The sequence below is a fragment of the Xiphophorus hellerii genome, chromosome 16 (genome assembly GCF_003331165.1).
Source record: "Xiphophorus hellerii strain 12219 chromosome 16, Xiphophorus_hellerii-4.1, whole genome shotgun sequence".
NCBI lineage: Eukaryota > Metazoa > Chordata > Actinopteri > Cyprinodontiformes > Poeciliidae > Xiphophorus > Xiphophorus hellerii.
Window position 1 is genome coordinate 1,194,122 of NC_045687.1, and position 23,324 is coordinate 1,217,445.

Genomic DNA, 23,324 nt, shown 5'->3' on the forward strand with positions numbered 1-23,324 from the left:
CCTGGCAGCTAGCCGCTCATTACTGACCCTGTTAATCGCAGCTGTACGTAGAAATTCAGTATTCTGTGGTTCAACATGTGGAGCATAGCAGTTTTTTAATGTATTTACACTTAACTAGAGACGTAACAAACTAAAGGAAGCGGAGACATTTCAGAAACTAAGTTAGAGGACTTTTTACGTGAACTTTTTCTGTTTGGTGAAAACGCTGTAACAGTTTTTGGTAAACCCTCTTCTGTCCCCCCTCCCCTACATGTTGCTTACGATCCGGCTTCGTTGCTCGGCCCGCGCAGATCTGCGTGTGCAGCTCCGGGCGCCGACCCTGCATGAACCCGACGACAGAGAAGTCAGAGAGAGGCCAGAGCTGCACTTGATTTAAATGTTTTTATTTCTCTTCCTGCTCCTCTTCTTCTTCTTCTTCTGTTTCCATCACACACACACACACACACCCCCTCATTTTCCCTCCAGGCTGTGTTGATGTTGTGGTGTTGGCAGACCCCCCCCACCCCTCACACATTCATATGCTTATTACGTATTTTGCTCTGTTCAGGCGACCTGGCGAGTCTGTTTCTGATTGTACACGTTCCAAACAATAGTAAGAAAAGAAATTGATGTTTGTTCTGCTTCAGTGGAGAAATGCTTTTTTTAAATAAATTAATTTAAAGTCTTTAAAATCTTTTTGTTTTGAACTTTTTTCATGTTGAAATTAATTTTGGGGGTAGTTCTCCAGTCATCCTGAAGAGGGCAGTGTAGGCTAGTTTTCAACATTGTTCGACTTAATCTGGTAAAAAGTTAAATATTGACAGGTGCAAAATTTAACTTTGTGATTACAGAATCTTTATTTAAATACATGGACATCAAATAAACAAAATAAAACAATATAAATTAGATTTAGAATCATGAGTGGACATACAAACATTAACTTTTAAACAAATGTATTTATTTACTTATTTAACTCTAATTTCTTTATACTTTGAGCAATTTTGTACTGTTAAATGTTGCTGCTAACAGAATTTCATTGTCTTGCCTTTGCATTAGATGACAAAGTATCTAAATAAATTCCAGTTTTATTGACAACTTTAATACTGAAAGTGAACAGAAACTAAATTAAGCTACTCTGGAAGCTTAATTTTTTAAAAAAGCTTCTAAATAAGTGTACATATGTAATGTACATTATTCACACTCTTAGATTTAAATTCAAAATACATTTTCAACCAGTCCTGCCTTGTCCTGTCTGGAAGCTGAGGTTGGAGTTAGAGATTATTGTGATGTTTTTTTACGTCCAAATCTGGAAATCTGCGGTAAAATTGAGCAGAGCAAATAATGCAAATCAGACATAAAACACTGATCAGATAAACACAGTTACTCACATTTTTCATGATTAAAGGAGCTAAATTTCAACTTGTTTTCTATGATGTGTGTGAATTACTGATTTACTAGCATGAAAATGTTATTAAAATATGTGACTTGAAAGGGCTGCGCACTAGTGCAGTTGGTAGCACTGTTGCCTTGCAGCAAGAAGGTCCTGGATTCGATTTGGTTCTTTCTGCATGGAGTTTGCATGTTCTCATGTGGATGCGTGGGTTCTCTCTGAGTGCTCCGGCTTCCTCCCACAGTCCAAAAACATGACTGTCAGGTTAATTGGTCTTTCTAAATTCTCCTTAGGTATGGATGTGTGTGTGCATGGTGTCTGAGAGGCACCGGCACCCCTCATGACCCACTAGGGACAAGGGTGTAAGAAGATGGATGTGACCTGAAAAGTAAAAACAAAATTATAAATATATTCTAATGTATATTTTAGAAACCCTTGTCAGACCTGCAATAATTTCTTTTTCACTTTGCTTCACTGAAATATTGTATTTTATTTAAAAGTAAAAATTTCTGAAAGTTTATGTGATCCCTTATCATTCCAGTAGGGGGCAGCACTCAGAGGGTCCGTGTGGGAATTATTAGAAGAAGAAACAGTCTGCAAACCCGCCATGTGAATTAAGGAGTTGTTTAGCTTCCTAATAAATTAATTACAGAACTTTTGACAGCTATTAGAGATTATTATTAAAAACATTTATTTAAACTCATCTGAAATTAGATGCGTATTTCTACTTGCTTTGTTGTTAAGTCAGACGCCGAGCCGAAGCTAAAATGTTAAGCTAACGCCAGTTGGTCCGGGGTTTTGGTGAAAAAGGAGTCAGAAAATGGAGGAAATGGTGGTGGAATTAAACTCTGGGGAACCGTCTGCGCCCGGATCAGACCAGGGGGTCGCCAAAGCCTGGGAATCGGTCACTGCAGCTTTGGTGAGTGGAACCGAACCCCGGTTTGGTGCAGTTAAACAGAGATTGAAGAGCATTTTCAGAACTCTATTCAAATATCTGATTATTTAAGACTTCCCCCCATAGCGAAAGATTATTAACAGTTAGTCTCCAAGCTCATTGTTTATCTGGTCAAATAAAATGTTCGGCCGAATTCGGCTGATATTTGGTAGTTTGTTTATGTTTGCTTACATATTTTATAGGCTGATTACAGATTATTTCAAAGTAATGTGTTGTGATATGGCTCTGGAACAAATTAAAGGGAAGCAACGCATGGGATAACTTAAAATTAGATTTATGTAACAGAAATCATAACTGGCTGGAGAAAGAAAGAAAGAAAGAAAGAGAGGCAAGGAGACAGAAGTAATGGGCGGAATAAGAGAGAATAAAGCTGATGGATCTGATGTCATTCTGGAGACACTGGCCAGCTGCTTCCATTTCCAATCAGCACCAATTAGAAGCTCTGAAACAGAGTAGAGGCCCAGAGGAAAGACTTTGGGCCGTTACAAATACAAGAAAATATGATTTTATTTCAGTAATTCAGTTCAAAACGGGAAACTTTCATACTCTGATATCCTCAAGTAGGATAAGAAACAAAAGGTCATTCATTGCTAAAGAAGAGGCTGTTCAGAGTGTTGTATTCCAGTATGTTAATGGAAAGTTCAGCAGAAGGAAAAAGTGTGGTTGACAAAATACACAAGCACCAGAGATACATGCAGTCTTAGAGTTTAGAAGATATTCTCAATGTTTGTTCATGTGAACATAGAATGAGCAGAAACTGGTGTGAAATTCTGTTCCCTGAGAAATTGGGAATCAAATATTTCAGGTGTTTGAAATAATTAGAAGGGGGAGCAGATCCGATGGGTTCTGATGGGGTTTTGTCTCTGTAGGTTTCTCCAGGCAGCTCTCTGTCAGAGCAGGACCGTCTGAACCTGGCGCTGCTCTGCTCTCATGGTTTGGGTCGGCTGCTGGGCGTCTGGCTGCTGGAGTCCCTGCAGGTGCGCCTGTCGTCCTCGGTGGTTCCGGAGTTCTGGTCCGGACTGGAGCAGCCGCAGGACCAACTGGAGGAACGGGACCGGGCCGGAGTTCTTCTCTCCGCTTTCCAGACGTTGCTGGACCGGCTGGATCCGTTCCTGAGTTAGTAGAGCAACACAAACCTCCTGGATCTGGAAGTCTATTGGCTGCTGTAAGCCAGCGGTGACCAAACTGTGGCTCAGGGGCCGCTTGTGGCCCACAGACTGATTTTTTTTTATTTTTTTCCCAAACTGCAGCTTGTTTTGTTTATTATTCTTCATGTTTTTAATCAGGGAAAAACTGTCACAACATTTTTCTCTTACAATTTATTTTTTTACAAACAATTTGTTATAATAAGTAGAACGTTTAAACAAACTTTTACTGAATTGGCGACTTTCCTGCACCAAAATCGGCTTTTATTTTGTATTAAACTTGGCTAAATATAGCGATCCATGTCCTGTCTTTATGACTGAGAATTAATTTGTTCAGTCAAGCCTAAAATAACTAGAAAACTGAAACCTTTCTTTTAATTTAGTAAAGTGCAAAATTCTTTTTACATGAATTTTGCTAATTTATTGAGTTTTGGTTTAATTGCTGGACTGACTGTGTTGTTCTTCCAGGACGTTGCTTTTCTTTGAGTCTGTTTTCTCCAGCTAACGATGAATTGATTACTAAATTAGTTTAATTGTGATTAATTGTGTGGCCTGTGGTCTCGTTCAGGTGGGTTGGAGCAGCTGGGGGCGTGGCAGGCTGAGGGCCGCTGCGGCCTGTCGGGGCCGGGCCCTGGGGCCCTCCAGGACCGGGCCTTCACCACCATCCGGGCCTTGCTGCTCTTCTCGCCGCCCGCCGTCCTGCAGCAGCGGGTGCTGGAGTTTTACAGTCGGACCTTCTCCGTCTACATGAGCCGGGAGGGCGGGGAGGACGGCGCCGAGGCCCTTGAAGGCCCCGACGGGGGGGCGTGTCCGGGCTGCAGGGCCCCGGCGCAGCGCTGCTGGTGCCCGGAGGCCCTGCAGTGGCTGCAGCAGCTCAGCCTCGCCCTGTGAGCCGCCTCCGGGGGTTCTGGGTAAGGGGCGTGGGCAGTGGCGGGTGTGTGACGCGGAGGTTCTGTGTGGCTGCAGGTCCCGGCTGCAGCTGCTGGAGTGGGTCAGTGCCGAGGCCGTCACCGCCATCCTGCACCGCCTCATCGAGCAGCGCATGGAGCAGCACTGCCGCGGCGAGTACGAGCGCTCCTTCCTGCTGGACTTCCAGGAGGTCAGGCGCTTCCTTCACAAAATGGCCGCTAACGCCGCTCTGTTTTCAGCCGTTTGACCCGGGTTAGCAGGTCAGAACGGGTTTCTCTGAGCCGCCTTTAAACGCAACATGAATGTTGCGTTTAAACCATAGCTGTGTTTAAATTTTCTGCTAATTTTGAGAAAACAGAAGTTCACAATTGTGGTGTTTCCATTAAATAAGAAATTAATTTAAACATGAATAAGCTTGTTGACATGAAAAGTCATTAAAATCAACAGATTTAAACAGTTAAATGTGATTTATTCATAATTCAGCCATGGTGGCGCTAGCACTCATCATCTACCAGCCAATCAGAGGAGACATCCTCAGGTGTTGGAGCAACAAGCCCCGCCTACTGGGGTGCAGCTACATATGCAGAGTTTGGTTAAATATTTGACATGAGAGTTATGGATTCAACAAATTGGAATGAAACAAAAACATTATTCTCCAACCACTTCCTGTCGTCTCCACCAGTAGTAACATCCAGCTGTTTATCACTTTACTGATACAATGTGAAAAACGTTACAATTTTTACAATTCCATTACAATTTTGTGAAATAAATCTATTTCGATGCAGATGAAAAATCAACTCGTGCAAAAACATTTTAGTGAAATTGGTGAGTTTTCTTTAAAGAAATTTCTTTTCACAATTTCAAAGTTCACCATTCTGTAGTAAATGGAAACGCATGATGCTGCTGCTGCTGTCATGACAGCAAAACAAAACTTTCCTAATCTGAACAAAATTACTCAGCATTTTCTACGTCATTGTTTACATCGTTATTGTTTTTTGTATTAATAAACTTGATTATTTTATTTGAAAGGTTACGTCGATGTTTATGTGTTAAATTAAAAGCCGGTCTGTCGCTCTGTGTCTGGACCGGTCTCTCTGGTGGAGCAGTGGTTGGAGCTGGTTCTGGGTTGGCTGGGGAAGGTGTTCGCCACAGAGGGGGGCAGAGCCGCGCCGCTCCCCATGGATCCCAGCGTTCCCAGTACTCCCAGCGCCTGCGGCAGCCCGGTTCTGAAGCAGTGGCGGTGCCACATGCACCAGTTCTTCTGCAGGATCTACGTCAACATGAGGATCGAGGAACTGTTCAGCATCATCAGAGGTGAGAACGAAGCGACTTCATACTAATCCGTTCATCCCCACCAGCCTGTTCAGTCGCTTTAATAAAACTCCAGTCCGTTTGTCTAGAAAGTCCAGTTCTGGTGTGAATGGTAATCGACCTCTGACCTCTGGTCCTCCAGACCTCAGTCTGGGTTCAGTTGAAGTGAACTCTGGTTCAGTTTGAATAGATATGTGAACACCAAGCGGACCGGAGACTGTGCCAGAAGCAGGAAGTGGACTACAGCGCAGGGCATTCTGGGTAAATACAACCAAAACTAACATGCTAGCCTAGCGCTAGCAGCAGAAATGGCTCCTGGTCTTCAGCCAAAGACTAAAGAGAAAAATCTGACGCCTCCATCTTGTTTCCATCTGGTGAAGAAGGAAGTTGCTCTCAGTGTCTTCAGAGGTTTTTGTGTGGTTTCCTTCAGTGGTTCTTGGTGCAGCGCCCCCACAGGCCAGGAGGGGAACAGGTTGGTTTGACTCAGAACCACAGCAGGAGGTGGAGCAGATGGTGGAGTTCTGGTCACTAATTGAACTGATTCTACTGGACTATCAGGAGGGAAAACTGCATAAAAGTAGTTTTTGTTTTTCATTTTGTTCTTATTTCTAAGCACATTTTTCCTTTTGTTCCCAGATTTCCCAGAATCCAAACCTGCCATTGAGGATCTGAAGTTTTGTCTGGAGCGAACCAACCAACGCCAGCAGCTCCTCACTTCGCTCAAATCGGCCTTCGAGAGCCGTCTGCTGCACCCAGGTCAGAGTTCACCTGCAGGATGTTTCACCTCAGTAATCAGCTTTATAAAACCCGCAGCACCGGTTTCCATGACAACGCCTGCTCCTCCTGCAGGTGTTCACACGTCCGACATCCTCACCGTTTACATCTCGGCCATCAAAGCTCTGCGGGAACTGGACCCGTCCATGGTGATCCTGCAGGTGGCGTGCCAGCCCATCCGGAAGTACCTGCGGTGAGTCCGGCCGCCGGTCCGGTTCAGACGGCTCGGATCGGCGGGAAAATGAGCCAGAGGCAACGGCGTTCTGGTTAAGAAATTAGAATTTCAGCATAAACATTATTTACAACAGTTTTTACAAACATCATTTTAATCTTTACTTTGCACAAACAAACAGAAATAATTTTTTTTTTGCAGCTTGGAGCTGCAGGCGCTGCTGATTGATTTTAGACGCTCGTTTAGATCGGTGTCTTATAAAATAAATGTTTCCACCAAGTCTAACTACTGCTGATGCGAGGAGCGGCCATATTGAAACACCTTAAAAGTCATAACTGGGGCAGTTAGTAGCTCCCAGTTTCCCAGTGGGAAATCCAGTTTATTTTATTTTCCAGTTTCAAGTGCAACTGGAACACAGCATGAATCCAGCTCTAATCCTCAGTAAAAACAAGATTTATCGCTTTTATTTGGGAAAATGTTTTTAAATATGCTTTATAAATAAATTGGATTTGAGTTTTTAACAGGAAGATTTTAAAATAATCTTGCACATTTGAAAATATTCAGAGAAAATGAGCCATAAACTCATTGAAAATGTTTTAGATTTTTTATGGAATAAACTGAACAGATTCAGAGATGAAGCATCTGAACCAAAACACAAATGTTACTTTAAATTTCCAGCTTTGTTTTAGTTTTATTTCTGTTTTGATTTGGAAAATTGAAAAAGATTTATTACTTTGGATTTTAAAAAAGGAGTAAAAATTATATCTGTTACCAATATGCCAACCCAAAATGCAAACATGTTATAACTCATTTATTTTTAAAAATGGGAATTTTTTGTCTTTTTGTTAGGAGTGTTTATTTCTTGGACATTAAAAATTGTTTTGTTTTTCACTAGTAATTTTTCTCAAGTTTGTATTCATGGCAGTCATATTAACATCAATCCTGAGCATAAACTGTTTTTTTGCTCCAGAACTCGGGAGGACACGGTGCGGCAGATCGTCGCCGGGTTGACGGGCGACGCCGAGGCCTGCTCCGACCTGGCCTCCGAGCTCTCCAGAGGTGACCCCGTGACCCTGGAGATGCAGGACAGCGACGACGAGGGCAACGACCCCGAGGACTGGGCTCCGGATCCCACCGACGCCGTTCCCGGTCAGTGAACGTCAGTGTTGTAGTCAAGACCACCTAACCCGAGACCAAATGCGGTCGAGGCGAGACCGAGACCATCAAAAAATGGTCTCGAGACCAAGACCGGTCTCGAGTTCTACAACACCGGTGAACGGCAGGGGAACCGGGCGGGTTTCACTGAGTTCTGCTTCCACGTTTCTCAGATAAACTGGGCTCCAAGCGGCGCTCGTCCGACATCATCAGCCTGCTGGTCAGCATCTACGGCAGCAAGGAAATCTTCATCGACGAGTACAGAACCGTTCTGGCCGACCGACTGCTGCACCAGCTCAACTACAACACGGCCAGGTGGGCCCGGCAGAACCGAAACAGAACCGACAGGGCAGCAGATTTTAACAAGAACAAACCTGGCACAGACGCTGCCAGGGGTTTGAAATTTTGGAGGAAAGAAACGCTTCAGGATGGCAGAAGTTATATTTACTGAAATTATTTAGATTTTTTTTTAAGACGCCTTACATGACTGAAATGGAAAATTTATTTTTGCACTAAAATAGCCGACATATTTTGAACCACATAAATATAGAAACATATTTCTTCATCTTGTATTTCCTTTTTCTGCTGGACATGTTTCAAAATGGCTGCCACTTTTATGATGGACAATAGATGTTTGCATTAAAATTGGTAGTATTATTAGAGAGGACACAGCTAACCAAAACGTTAGGTTCACTAATTCACTAAACAAGAATCTTAACTGCTAAACATAAAAAAACAATTATGGAAGCTAATGCTAACTGCTACACAAAATATAGAGAAAGCTAACACCAAGCTTCTAAAGCAAAGCACTATGAAATGCTTTGTTGCTGAAAATGTGCTATAAAAATAAAATTTCCTTCTAAACACAAACTAGCAGAAGCTAATTCTGACCCGCTGCACACATGAAGAATTAGCAGAAGCAAAAGCTGAACTGTTAAACATAAAAAAATGGTGGAAACAATTACTAAACCTTTTTCCAAAAATTTAGCAGAAGCTAACGATAAAACGCTAAACAGTTTTAAAAATAGCGTTAACCACAAAATACAACATTAACCTGTAAACAAAAAAAATCAACAAAAGCTAATCCGAAGCTGCTAAACTCAAAAAATAGTGGAAACTATTGCTAAACATTTTCCAAAAATGTATCAGAAGCTAACAATAAAATGCTACGCAGTTTAAAAAATTAGATTAAACTAACCCTACACTGCTGAACACATTAAAAGTAATTGGAAGCTAACGCCAAGCTGCTAAACACGCAAGAAAATTAGCAGAAGCTATCGCTAACTATTTTCTCCTTCCAGTTGTCGACTCGCAAACAGCAAAATCCCAAGTTTCTGATCTTCCTGCATATTATTACTTTAAAGTTAAATATGATGACCAAGGTGAAAAATTATACATAAAGTTCATCCAAGTCATGAAAATTGGAAACATTTTCAGGCAATAGCACTTTTCAAAGGCTTCAAAATGGCAGCCATTTTGAAAATGGCTGTCATTTGGAAATGTAAATGGCTAATGGGAAAAATGGGAAACACACAGCCTGACTGGTTCTGACAGTAAAACTTGGTGCTTGGACCAGGGCTGCGTTTCCTCTCTGACCTTTGACCTGTCGTTCCTCTTCAGGGAGATTCGTAACGTGGAGCTGCTGAAGCTGCGCTTCGGAGAGTCTCACATGCATTACTGCGAAGTCATGCTGAAGGTCGGCCCCTCGTTTATTCACCGACGCTCCCTGAACGCCTCGCCGTGGTTTAACGTGTCTGTCGCTGTGCAGGACATGGCCGACTCTCGCAGGATCAACAGCCACATCCGCGAGGAAGAGTCGAAGCTGAGCGAGGAAGAGCAGCCGCCGCTGGTGCTGTCCGCCATCGTCCTGTCGTCGGAGTTCTGGCCCACGCTGAAGGAGGAGAAGCTGGAGCTGCCGGCCGCCGTGTGCCACGCCATGGAGGCGTACACACGGCGCTACGAGAAGCTCAAGGTGAACCGTCCGGCGGTTTAACCTGACTGTTAGCTTCCTGAATGTTAGCTTCCTGACACCGTGGTTGTTCCAGGCCATGCGGACGCTGAGCTGGAAGCCTCACCTGGGCTCCGTCACTCTGGACCTGGAGCTGGAGGACCGGACCCTCACCAACCTCACCGTGTCGCCCTTCCACGCCGCCATCATCCTGCACTTCCAGGAGAAAAGTATGAGCTCTAGGTTTAGACTCAGGTTTGGCTTCATGAAGTGAAAGTCTCAGGTTCATTTTCCTTCAGATGGATTAGATCAAAGAAGATTCATGTGTTGCAAAGGCCTAGTCAAAGTTTAGGCCTAAATCAGATAATCTGTGACAAGAAAAAACTGATGGCAGCTCAGATTGGATGGAGAACGTGAGGTTTCAGCAGAATGTAGTTCTAAGGGGGGGCTGAATATAGGTGCAGGCCACACTTTTCAGATTTGATGCATACTTTTTGTTAGCTGAAGCCTTAAACATGATCAGGTATGGAAGGGGTGTGAATACTTTTGCTAGTTTGAAAATGAAAGTCGTTTTTTTTTCTGCATTTTAAATTCTGATGCTGATCCAAACCGATCAGGTGATTCCTTTGTGTCTCCTCTTCCTCCTCGTCTTCCTCCTGCCTGTCCTTTAACCTGGCAGGCTCATGGACCCTGGAGGAGCTTAGCATGAAGCTGGGGGCCCCCAAGGAGCTGCTGCACAGGAAGCTGGCGCTGTGGCAGCAGCAGGGCGTCCTGCGGGAGGAGGCGGCCGGCCGCTACGTCGTCATGGAGACGGGCGCCACGCGCGACAGGCTGGACCGCGGCGTGATGCTGATCGACAGCGACGAGGAGCGCGACTCCAACACCACCACCCAGTCTGAGCAGAGGGAGGAGAAGCTGCAGGTCTGCAGTCACTTCCTGCTTCCTCCCAAACGCCGAGGGAGTTTTAAAAGTCAAAGAAAGAGCAAAGAAAGAGCAAAGAAAGAGCTAGCACCGAAATAGATAAATAATATTTAAACTGCTGTCAATGAACGTAGACATCAACTGAGCTGAACGCCAGGAAAATCCACCTGCAGTACCACAGTTCAACCTAAAGAGGGCAGCACTGAGACACATTTAGGCCAAATAACAGAACTGAACAAAGTGACACAAAAATATGATGCTGCACTTAAAGGTGCAGCATCATATTATCCACGTCGTGTTTTAATGTTTTTCCCTCATCAGATACAAACCTGGAGTTTTATTTTGGATTCTTTCATGTTTGAGAAATCTTTAATCTCCATGGCAACCATTCAGCTGCAAAACGCCTGGGTGGACGTAGCCCCGCCTTCAAGGTGGAACTCCTCCCCCACTCAGCTCCTATTAGCTATCCAATTAGCAAAGAGCTACTGGAACTGAGCTGCTGCTCAGAGCAACGCTGGTAAAAACGTTGTAATAAAGGAACCATGTGGGAATAAATTCAAAATATGAGTAAAATCGAAATAACGTAGGTGTAAAGTAATGAAATTATAAGATTAGTTATGTTATTATGAGAATAAAATAAAGATGTTAAGAGAATAAAGTCATAAGGAGCATCAGTTCTGTGTAACTAAATGACCCTGTTTGTTCCCACAGCTGTTCTGGGCCTACATCCAGGCCATGCTCACCAACCTGGACAGCATGACGCTGGAGCGCATCCACACCATGCTGCGCATGTTCGTCGCCACGGGACCTGTCGTCACGGAGATGGACGTCAACGAGCTGGAGGCCTTTCTGCAGAGGAAAGTCAGGGAGCATCAGCTGATCGTTTCCACCGGCATCTACAGACTGCCCAAGACCAGCTGAGGAGGTCGGGGCGTTCAAGGGAAACGGGAACGTACAGGACTGAGGAGGGTGGGGCGTTCAGGGGAAACGGGAAAATACAGGACTGAGGAGGGTGGGGCGTTCAGGGGAAACGGGAAGATACAGGACTGAAGAAAAACACCTGCCTCCTGACTGCTACAGATAAAAACCACTGAATGAAAAGTTTTCAGCGTTTTGCTTCAGGAAATTAAAATGTGTAAGATGTCTTTTTTTTTCATGTGCATTTCTAAGTTTTTGTTGAAATTTCAAAATGCTAAGATCTTTGACAGAGTAGGCAGAATAATTATTATTGATGAATATCTGATAAAAAAAAAGAGAAGCTAATTTAAGATCTCTTAACTCATCTGGAGATAAAATTACAGCTCGATATTTCTAGATCAGTTTTATTATTTAAAACTGATCTAGTTTTAAATAATAAAACTATTATTTTATTAGTGCAATTGCAATTAGTGCAATTAGTGCAATTGCACTAATTGCATTCAATTAGTGCAATTTAATTTGCACTAATTGAATCAATAAATCTTATTTAAAAATAAAGTCTTTAATTGGACTTATGACTATTCAGAACATAAACAAGATCTCAAATTTAGGTTATAACTTATAATTTAATTAAAATCTGAAATATCTTTCAGTCATTAATTAATTAGATATGTTGAGTTAAAGCTTCCATGCAACTTATTGGTAAATCTGTCATTTGGTCCTAATTAGAGATATTATAATCTAACACATTTAGTCATAACCTAACATTTTGAATGTGGTGAAGCTGATTTTATGTTAAACAGCTTGCCATACGGTCCTGCGTTTCCTCTGAACAGGAGCTTCAGTCCGTCTGAAACTTTCAACGTTTATTTTCTATTCAAAGCATCACAAACAGCAGCAGACGGATACATTTCTACACATTTCAGGCAGAACAGGTTTACATTTTTATAGACATAAAGAGGATTATTCTGGACCAGCGTCTCAGCTCAGTCACTGTCAACAGAACTTTTGGACTTATTGCTTTATTTTAACATTTTCATGGCAGCAGACATTAAAAGCTCACAGGAGGTTAAGTCATTCAGACTGAAATAAGGCAGATTACCAAACTCATCACTTTAGTAACAAACCATTCCCTTTTGAAGGATTAAAACAGAAAAACGTAACAGGTTCAGGAGTGAAGTTAAAGGAACAGGCCGGTGTTTTTACCCTTTCAGCTGAAATCAGACCAAATGTCTGGAAAACTGGGCAGAAACTCTGGAAGGTTTTCCAGACGACCCCAAGATATTACAGTTCTGTTCAGGAGGAATTATTAATCAATCATTTTAATATTTATGTTTTTACCGATGACAGTTTTAAGGGGGAAAATAAATCTGATTAAAAAGTAGGATATTTTTACAGCTTCAGGTGGGAAAAGTGAAAGCTGATCATTTGTATCAGTTTTATCCATAAAACCAAAAACTTTCATCTTATTGTGTTAATTTATAAAATATGTATGAATGGATCAGATTTGCCTGAAACATCCGAGTGCATATGAAGGAATATTTAGTTTTTCTAAACGTGGAACAGCCATGCAGAGAGCGTGAAACAGCGGCCTGCTCCCTCAGCTCCTGGTCAGTGCTGCAGACTTTTCCCTCAGGTTGAACCGTGAACCGCCGGCCGCTCTGCGCTGCAGCAGCGCCGTGCCTCAGCAGCACTTCTTGGCTCGCTTGCGGTGGCCGCGGTCTTTCTGGGTGCTGATGTTGACCGTGTCTTTCTCGCGGAAGCGCTCCCTCTCGGCACGGTCCCGGCTTTCCTTCTTGGCGTGGAGAACCATGCGAGTAAACGCCATGAACATCTGGAAACACGAGGAAAACCGAACATGAACAACAGAACTGGATATGCTTCAGAAAACGTCCCGATTAAATCTGGATGTTCTGCTCCTCAGTCATGAAGCTGCTGGTTATAAAACCCAGAAACATCTGGACTGTTTCCAATAAATAAAACATTTTTAACTGGGAAACATCAGATGTGACCTAAATGACTAAATTATTCATGTTTATGGTTTTTAAAACAAACACTTTAGTTTTCTGCTGAAAATGTGTTTAATTTTTTATTCTGTTTAATAAAAAGTCATAATTCAGTTTTGATAAACCAAAGACAGGAAGTATAAGTAACAATTAGGGTTTTTTTCTGCTCAAAATGATAAAACTTCATTAGATTAGTAAGTTAGTGTTTATATTCATAGCAATTATATATTTAGGCTGCAAGCAATTAAAAAAAACATGTTTTTTATGAATTTAGATTGTTTTCCAGAAATTAACTTGACTGACTTAAAAAAAAAAAAATCTTTTTTAAATTTTAATAATTAACGGGAGATTTTTTTTAAATTGCAACTTCTACTTTATTGCAGCTTTATTTTGAAAATCACAGAATGTGAAATAAACAACCTTAGAAAGTAGTTTGTTCTTCAACATGAAAAATAAAAACCAGAAAATTCTGATGAATTATTAAATAGATTTTTAAAAACAAATTATAAAGACATTTTTTTTCTCATCATAGGAAAAGCTAATGTTAGCAGACATGAGCTTTTAGCAACATCTATGCTAACAGTAGCTTGCTAGCTAATGTCCTTGATTCTGAAGTCAAATCAGTACAAAGGTGAAAATCAGCCATTTTAACTTTCCTTCAGGTTATTTGGTAAAAATCAGGTAAAAATGTTTTCTATAATGTTTTTTGATGCAGGAACTGAGAATCTCGTGAAAAAATCTTTTTCTGTTACATCAACATTTCCATAAAAAAAGCAACAATCCCATTAATGCAAAGCTTTTCAAAGCTTTTCAGGATTTCTGAGCATCTGCTCAGGTTTTATTTGGACCTTTGTTCCTTTTTTTAGCTGAAAATAAACATAAAATAAAAGTTTGACAGAAAATATAATTTTTTATGATTAGTTGGAATCTTTGGGTAAAAATGTCAAAAGAATAAAATCTTTCACCTCTTCTACATTTTTATTTTCTTTGGCACTTGTCTCGAAAACCGGGACGCCCAGTGATTCCCCGAACTGCACGGCGTCCTGGGTGTCCACCTTCTTCTTGGCCGGATCGTCGTTCTTGTTCCCCACTGAGCAGAAATAAAGAAATAAGAATAAAACCTGGTTCTGATTTTCTGTTTTTAACGACTCCACATCCAGAAGGAAGTTCAGTCGGTTTGAACAATGAGCGAGCGCATCAGGTTGCAGTATGTTACCTTTTCCTTCCGCAGAGCAGACAGAGCGTCTGCATGGTGCAACAGATTAATTAATTATAGCTGCAACATTTGATCAGTTTATTGTAAATTCTTCCAACGTCTCTGTCACATTACAACGTAAACCTTAAACTTATTTTATGCTATAAACCAACAAAGTGCATTGCTATGAAATGGAAGAACTATTTTTTTTAACAAATTGAAATCTGAAAAGTGTGGCATACATACTTTGTAGAGACACCATTTGATGTAACAACAGCTGCAGATCTTAGAAACAAAGTGCTATAAAAAACATCCAGCCGTTTTTGGTGTCTGGAAATTGAGCCATTTCAAAATCCTCCAGATGTTCAGGGTTTTGTTAGTAATTTTATTTCACACATTGTGTAAAATATAGAAAACTGTCTGGTTTTCCTTCAGCTTCACAGTAAAGAGCTACTTTATATTAAATCCATCGCCTCTTTAATCTGCAGAAGAAGAGAAAAGGTTTTGGGGTGTGAATACTCGCGCGCAGCAGCCGACCCACCCAGGATCTTGCAGACGGTGTCGCAGTTCTCAGAGATCTCGTTCAGCCAGCGCTTGACGTTGACGAAAGACTCCGGGTTGGTCACGTCGTAGACGATGATGACGCCGTGCGTGTTCCTGTAGTATCTGTCGGCACAAGGCGCAGGATCAGCGCTACGATCCGGCATGCAGAACAGAAACCCAGCAGAGAGGCAGCGTTACGTGGAGGTGATGGTTCTGAATCGCTCCTGACCCGCCGTGTCCCAGATCTGCAGCTTGACGCGTTCGCCCTCCATGTCCACCGTCCGGATCTTAAAGTCCACTCCGATGGTGGTGATGTAGCTGCCTGCAGGAAGTTAGAAAAGCATCACAAACCATGCATTCTTACTGGTTGTGTTTTTAACTCAATATTTGAATCTGTTGCTTCATTATTTTGTGTATCATTGACTTCTATGCTGAATCCATTGAATGACTAATTTATTTCTATTCAGTTCGTTTTCTGCACCTGAAGTCGTTTTTACTGTCAGTTTTTTTATCTCTCGTGTTCGGATATTTAATCTTCTCTCCCAAATGAGGGATAAAAAAATGTTTTTACTAAAACAAACTAATTGCTAAAATTAGCTTTTTATTAGTTTGTTCAACATGAACATATAAAAATTTGCATTTGATGCATATTTGTTTAGGACTTTTGTTACTCATAATTTAATCATAGTAAAAATATTGGAGGAAAATATGTCAATAAAAAGATTTGAAAAACATTTTTCTCATTTTGAAATGACTCAACAGATCAGAGTTAATGTTTCAGAGGCTCCTGGGTTCAAAAATGTCCCCAAATAATTCAATTAAGAAAAAGGAATAAATATTTTATTTAATAAAAAAATGCAATTTACTTACTAAACTGTCTTAAGCTTCTAATTTCAGGGTTTGTGTGAATATTTGCTGTACATGTTGAGGACAGCACATCAAGAACAAAAATGGCTGAAAATACATTTTCATTTTGCTCCTTTATTCTATTTGCTGTAAAGTTTTTATGCTGATGTTTGAAACGGATCAAATTCCTTGTTTTTTCACCAAATCTGATTCTGCATCAGTTGCTGAGCGTTTTAAAATAAAACCAGTTTATAAAGGCTGTTTGTTCAGTCTGCAGGAACCCTGCGGGTTGGGAAACAGAACCAGGATAAGCGGCTCTCTGCGCCTCATTTCCAGTTTTTCTTCATAACTTCGCCCTGCAGACGTGTTGGGACGCCTGGCAGCGCCGACGATGCCTGAACCTGATCAAACGGCCGACCTGCAGCCAGAGAAACTCACCGGAGAAGGAGTTGTCTGCGAAGCGCAGCAGCAGGCTGCTCTTCCCCACATCTGAGGAGGAACAGATGAGAGAGGAGATTAGAAAGGCGGTCAAACTGGTCTGAGGAACCAGCAGGCGAGGCGGCGTCCTCCCAGTAAAACCAGCAGGGAGAGACCAACAGAACCAGAAGCTACTGGAGCAAAACTCAGATTCAGCATCAAAATGCTGATTTATTTTAGTTTTACCTTCCACTCAACTTTCCAGTAACCCACTGGCTCAACCAGCCTTACTGTCAAGTGTCCTCACTGCTTCATTAGGTAAAACCAAACTGGCAGCGTACTGGTTACCTGACAGGTGAACCTGAGCAGACCAGTAGCAAACAAACAAACTGGAAACATGAGAATAAATCTGGTCAACAGAAACACGTCAATTAAAAAAAACTTTTTCAATAAAACAGTTTGAGGTTTTTTTTTTCAGCTGTATTGAAATCAGTTTATTTCATTAAACTGTAATGGAAACAATTTTTTCTTCATCGTATGGGTCACATGATCCTCCGCCGCACGGAAACGACAGGAAGATGATGCAACGCGGTTTTTTTTTTTTGTGGGCTCTAGTGTCCCTTATATGACAGCAGGCTGACAGGAAACGGGGGAAGACATGCGGCAAATGTTGTCGGGTCCGGGAGTCGAACCCGCGACGGCCGCGTCGAGGACTCAAGGCCTCCAAATACGGGTTGCGCTAACCGCTACGCCACCACGGCACGCCCAATGCAACGCGTTTTTAAATGATTTTCACCTAAACAAACGTTCAGAATTGTGTTTATTATCTAATGGAATCAAAAAGATTTTTTACTTCTGACTAAATTACTAAAATAAATAACTGATGTTGTAATTTACTGAGTGGCAGGTTTTGTTAACCAGGAAATGCTGACAGTGAAACAGACAAACGGTTCAGGAAACCACTGAACTCCAGGATTCTCCAGGATTCTCCAGGATCTGCCTGGTTTCTGTCCTGATAAAAGCTGCTGCCAGATCATTTTATTTATTAGTGTAACTTCACATGAAACTTATTTAACATTTCTTTCATCTTTATATGTTATTGTGGTTTAAAGGCTTATTAACAAAAATTACTTTCCAGGTGGAAATATTTAAGATTTACCCAAAAACTGAAGATAAGAATTAATGTTGGACTGAGATTTTTTTTTAAACTGCGATAATAAAGACACAATATTACCAGAATAAAGTTGTAAAATTACTAGAAAAAAGTTGTTTTAATGAGAAAAGCTTCAGTAGTTAAGTCGTCTAATATTATGACTTTATGCTGGTTATATTAGTTTGTTGAACTGTTACAACTTTCTTCTATTATAACTTTTGTGTATTATTACAACAACTTTCTCAAATTAAGACTTTTTTTGTTGAGACTTTTTTCTCATTATTCTTGTATTATTAGCTACTGTTTATTATTTAAACTTCATCGTCAGACATCTTAATTCTCATATTATTGCGGCTTTTAAAAAAAAGACTAATGTTTTACTTTGAATTTATTCTTGTATTATTTCAGCTTCATTGTTGTACATTTTTATTCTCGTAATTTAATTATTTTTTCCTTAAGCTGGCTCTAACTCTGCCATAAATTAGACGGCTCTGTCCTGCAGGTAAGATACTGACTGCTCCTACTTACTTCACACAACCACTATAAACATGATGATTATGTGTTTGTCTTGTTTTTATGCACCAACATGATTAAAATGCTCAAGAAAAACGAGGTGAATAAATTTTGCTAGTCCAGCAGAAATGCTCCTCTTCCTCCTCCTCGCTGTGATGAAGGTTAGACCATTAAAATGATGTAATAATAAATATAATCTGTGGATCCTGCAGTTCAGGATAATAAACTCTACTTTATGGGGAAATAAAAACATTATTGACCCGATTCTGAGGTAAAGGAAGCAGAACTGAACGAGTTTTAGTAAAACATACTAACTGGAGTCTCCAATGATGAGCAGCTTAAAGAGATGATTGTAGTCTTTTCCTGCCATCTGAATGGCCGTGAATCCACTTTCCCAGTAAAACCAGTCTCATATGAGGAGGTGACCTCTGACCCCCCCAGGAGCACATGCAGTTTGTGTTTACTTCAGCAGCTCCGGTCGGGGAGCATTTCCAGGTGAATCTGCTGCTGTAGTCGTCCAGACGCAGCGCACGGCGTTTCTGCAGCGCCGCAGCGTTCAGCATGCAGGCCGCATGTCACAGCCGCCCTCCTGCAGCCGAACCCCGCCCCGCCGGAGCAGCGACGCACCCACGGCTCTGGACCCACGGCTCTGGACCCACGGCTCTGGACCCGCAGCTACTCCATCACCGAGGCATTGTGCCGGTTCTGGTCCTAAATCAACCGGAGCGAGGCGTTCCTGTTTCTGTTCCTTTGTTTCACTTCGCTTTCCCCAGCGGTCAGGTGAAGTCACAGATCTCACTTCTTCTTCTTCAGGGTTTTAAGATGAGAGAACCTAAAACAGACAGGAGGAGAAATGTTAGATGAATGTGGTGATTGCTTCATTTTTACTGACTGAGCTACAGGTGCAGCTTTCTGGCTGATTACCGATCTTTAAAAGTCGGACCTGCCCATTCTGATTTTGGCCGATAATTTTTTTTTGTCTGAAATGAAAGTTGCTGAGTTGGCAACAGCAGGGTCACTAATGTTACCTGCAAACCTGCAGGGCTCAGCCCGGTGGGCGGGGCTAACCCGGTGGGCGGGGCTAACAGCCAAACCTCTCAGTGCAGAGCAGAAGAGGACAGCAGCTGATTTTAAGGCTTTTGTTGAGGAAGATAAGATCTGCTTCACGTACAAGTATTGGCCGATCATCTATCTCCCAAAACGAAGGAAATCGGCGCCGATAGATCGGTGCGCCCCTGGACTGAGTCGCTCCTGAGTCACTACTCACTTCCGGCTCTCTGACTCAGCTGGATCCGGTGCTGGAGGAACCCAGCAGGCGCCAACCGGGCCTTCAGGGCTCCTTCCACACGTCATGGATTTGTAAATGCAGCAGCTTCTGTAGCAACCAGCGCTTCCTGTTTTCAGCGACCTGCTGGAAATCTGTCAACTCAGCTTTTCAATCCGCCGTTACGCAGGACGCAACGTTTCATGATTAAAACATTTTTATTGTACTTCGTGAGATACGACTATTATCTAATATAATATCTTATTCATTGAGAGTTGGGTTGGCAAAATAATTATTTATGATTGAAAAAAATTAAAAGTTACTCATTTGCATCAAAATCAACATAAACAGAAGCTTTTATAAGTGACTGTTGACGGATTTCACATGCTAACGTTGCTAATGCTACATCACTGACCATGGAGAGCAACTCAAAAGGGTCAATGAAAGAAACTCCATTACAGTGAAGCATTATTTCCACTGTCGAGTTAAGCTAACGCTAGCTGGTTAAATATGAGTAAACACGCCAAACGGCCACAGGTGGCGCTCTGAGCACCGTCGAGATGCGCTTCCCAAAATCCCACAATGCTCCATTTTACTGCGGCACAAATCAACGCAGAAAAATGATCAGCTGCTCAGTCAGCTATTAAACAGTGAAACAACCAACCAAACCATTGCAAGTTTTATTTGATCACTACAGAAAATATGATGCAAAATTACCAGAAAGAAAAACGTTACAGAGCTGCTGCTTTATAGATCTACATGGAGTAGAGCCGTGTTTGTTTTGAAACTGTTTATTTTAGTTCAGAATGATCCATTATTTGTTCCTCAGTAGTAAAATTAATTTGTATCAACAGCAAGCAGACGGACAAATGGAAGCAAACAATATAGATAAGCAGCTATAATAATATAAAATAATTGCAGAGGTGACTTAAGATTAGATCAGAATGTAAATATTCTTTACTGTCCCTCTGGGTTTACAGGCTGCCAGTTAGAGGATAATAGAAGCATGGAAACTCAAATACATTTAAAAAAATACATAAATATTTTTATTTATGTATTTTTATGTATTATCAGACAGCACAAGAGACCGAAGAACTCAGACAAAAACTGTTAAAATTTAGGGTTACGTCTGGAAAGTATAACACAATAACAATGTCAGGCTCCAAATTTGAGCTCATATAGTAAATATTTATATGACTATTTCTCCCATTTCAGGAGAAAAGTTGTCTGAAAGCAGGGGTTGGAGACCTATCAAACCAGGACACTATGGAAGGATTTAAAAGTGTTGTGGATCGCCCAGCCTTACTGTAATCATCCACAGTGGTGAATAACCACTTATGAAAAAAAAAGAAAATCTCCTGGTAGCATTCAGATAATTGCAACTTTTGCTCCACTTCTGACCAGCATCTTGAATATGATGTGGACTAGCATAAGCTCCCCGCTTTTTCCTCCAACATCTTTGTACTGGAGCCACACATAGACTGTGGTTAGACACAGAGAAAAATGGTTTCAACTGAAGGAAGCTAATTATCGCGGCTAAAGATAAAGGAGAGAATCTGTTTTGCTTTTTTCGTTACGTGGTCTGGCTGTTGACTCTGTGCGCTGCTGCGTAACGGCATTTCTGAAGCCATTTGTGCTCAGTGCATGGGTTTCTGTGTCGTCTATGAGCACACATGCATTTCTGGTTATCCTGTAGAAAAGTTTGCTTTGTTGTTAAAAAAACTACTATGACAGATTTTGACGGGATGCTGTGAGGCGCGCTGCGTCACCGTCCTTTTATGGAGGTGCGTTTCCGGTTTTGAGGGCATGACTCATCAGGCTCCTTTTGCTCCGACACTTAGGAAAAAAACAATGGAAATGATGATTATGATTCTTTTTATATTTACTTTCAAGAAGTTGTTTGGCTCTGGAGATTTTTGTTTTCCAAGGAAGTGTAGCCTAGGAACTTATAAAAAATATTAATACTTACTTTTAACATAGTTTCACAATTTAATCAACGTATTTCACATTTTAACATTAATCATTTGCATATTAGAACATTCTCATTCATTACATGATCCTTAAAATGGTTTCAGTCCCTTAAAAGAAAACACATTTTTTTAGCTGAACATAAAAACGCAAAAATTATAATTTTCAGATCTCTGTATAGTTTTCTTTCCCTGACATTAATCGGAATAACTTGTAGTGAAACTAGTTCTCCATTTAACAACATGTCACTGTGGACTTTTCTGGATGTGAAACTGATGTTTTGCACCAACGGTCAAAAGTTTCAGCTACGAACCGAACCGGTGGGTGGTCGCCCTGGTCGGTCTTAAACCCCCAAAAAAGGCACACAAAACACATTTTAACAGCCGGACAGTCCAACAGGAAAAACAAATATCCATTTAAATGAGTTTGTTGGAGAGTGTCCACAGTCATGGAGCCCTCCAGGTTTGTTTTCCCACCCAGGAATGACGGAGTGGGCCCTGAATCTGGAATGTCAGGAAACTTCCAACGGCCCGGACAAACTCCGGAGCAGCTGCGGGAAAATGGAGCACTTACTTCGGTCATCTGGCGGACTCGGTGCTCGGACGGCGGCTCATGTTTCCAGGCCCCGCGGCAGTCGCTAGTTTTAGCCTCGGTGGAGCCTACTGGAACAGCGCTGTCTCCGGTCGGAATGCCTCCCCACCGCGGCGGCCACACCTGACTGACTGACGGCGGCTGGTGATGAGCTGATGCTGCGTTCAGGAGGGTGGGAAAATCCAGAGCTCCAACGTGTTTCCCCGGGAAAATCATTAAATACGTTGAATATGGAAACTTCTACCAAAAATATTTCTAATCTTTGTTTTTAATGCAAGATAAACTAATCTTACCTGCCGAAAAGTCAATAAACGTTTCTTTAACGTAACTAAAGTACAATTCAGCGTCATGATGTATGGCAAGCTGTTAGTGACAAATATCTGCACTTTTCCATACCGTCTAGAGAAAAATTTGTTATAAAAATTACCTTGTCTGAATTGGGACACTGTAAAAGTCAGAGAAAATAAACAAAATATTGTAAAGTGCTCAAGACTGCCAAACTCCCACTAATCTTTTTATTTCATACATTAATGTCTATACTTATTTTTAACTGGTATTTTCATATTTTTTGTTTATTAGTTTATTATCGGCCCCTTGAACCACATGGATTTCTTTACCAGCAATTCAATAATTTTTTCTGTTATTTATATAGTAAGCTGTAAGGGTCAAACATTGGGTCCAGAAATCCACCTGGGGAAAAAACTATAAAACATTACAGTACAATCAGTCAGAATACTATAAATATTACTGAAAACCACAATAGAAAGCAAGGCAAAAGCATTTTAACACTTATATTTTAGCAGTGAGAAGAACAACGCTTTGTCCTGTCATCAAACTTCTCTTTTTAATAGCAACAAATTACTTAACTGCTGGAAAAAGTGGCGTTCACAGACTAAACAGATTTGACACCAACGGCTTGCCGTAGCCCCCCACCAGTTGCGCTTCTGCACTGCGTGTGCAGCATTTCGTCTCTATGCTGCATTCAAGTCAACTCGTACACTGGACTATCCGCATTAATGTGACTCCAAAATGTCAAAACGAGGCCTTTTTAACTTTTCCACATAGAAAATTATCACAAAATTTAAGCGTGCACTTAATCTACACTGAAAACAAAGTAAGTGAAGCTAATTTTTATATATTTTTCAAACCTTTTCTATATTGATAGTCACTGGTGTGTCTTACATTTTAAGGTGTAAACAAAACATTTTGATTTCCATTTTCCATTCCATGTTTTTCTACGAAAGCATTTAC

The 23,324-nt window shown here is 41.3% G+C and overlaps 2 protein-coding genes across 2 annotated transcripts; one reads left to right on the plus strand and one right to left on the minus strand.

Annotated features, from left to right (window-relative positions):
* The first annotated feature begins 1,937 nt into the window (after nt 1-1,937).
* anapc2 (anaphase promoting complex subunit 2) lies at nt 1,938-11,813 on the plus strand. The gene is made up of 14 exons (XM_032587540.1): nt 1,938-2,288; nt 3,194-3,440; nt 4,038-4,356; nt 4,436-4,568; nt 5,485-5,692; nt 6,326-6,445; nt 6,539-6,656; nt 7,606-7,784; nt 7,964-8,105; nt 9,411-9,486; nt 9,559-9,762; nt 9,836-9,968; nt 10,418-10,659; nt 11,371-11,813. Exons 1-14 carry the CDS (start codon nt 2,190-2,192, stop codon nt 11,578-11,580), a joined length of 2,430 nt encoding a protein of 809 aa, XP_032443431.1. The 5' UTR covers nt 1,938-2,189; the 3' UTR covers nt 11,581-11,813.
* Nucleotides 11,814-12,428: 615 nt separating this feature from the next.
* Nucleotides 12,429-22,217, minus strand: LOC116735577 (ras-related protein Rab-35). The gene is made up of 7 exons (XM_032587541.1): nt 22,056-22,217; nt 18,566-19,082; nt 16,606-16,656; nt 15,520-15,643; nt 15,320-15,444; nt 14,549-14,673; nt 12,429-13,411 (listed from the first exon to the last, which is right to left on the minus strand). Exons 2-7 carry the CDS (start codon nt 18,618-18,620, stop codon nt 13,262-13,264), a joined length of 630 nt encoding a protein of 209 aa, XP_032443432.1. The 5' UTR covers nt 18,621-19,082; nt 22,056-22,217; the 3' UTR covers nt 12,429-13,261.
* Between the last annotated feature and the right edge of the window lie 1,107 nt (nt 22,218-23,324).

What these genes read in the sequence shown, in the direction of transcription:
- anapc2 (XM_032587540.1), top strand. Translation starts at nt 2,190, where the DNA reads ATGGAGGAAATGGTGGTGGAATTAAACTCTGGGGAACCGTCTGCGCCC. An exon ending in TCCTGCTGGACTTCCAGGAG is followed by an intron (nt 4,569 to 5,484) that starts GTCAGGCGCTTC and finishes CTGGTGGAGCAG; the next exon opens with TGGTTGGAGCTGGTTCTGGG. An exon ending in AGAGGGAGGAGAAGCTGCAG is followed by an intron (nt 10,660 to 11,370) that starts GTCTGCAGTCAC and finishes TTGTTCCCACAG; the next exon opens with CTGTTCTGGGCCTACATCCA.
- LOC116735577 (XM_032587541.1), bottom strand. Translation starts at nt 18,620, where the DNA reads ATGGCAGGAAAAGACTACAATCATCTCTTTAAGCTGCTCATCATTGGA. An exon ending in CGCAGACAACTCCTTCTCCG is followed by an intron (nt 15,644 to 16,605) that starts GTGAGTTTCTCT and finishes AACTTCCTGCAG; the next exon opens with GCAGCTACATCACCACCATC. An exon ending in AAAATAAAAATGTAGAAGAG is followed by an intron (nt 13,412 to 14,548) that starts GTGAAAGATTTT and finishes TCGTGTTTCCAG; the next exon opens with ATGTTCATGGCGTTTACTCG.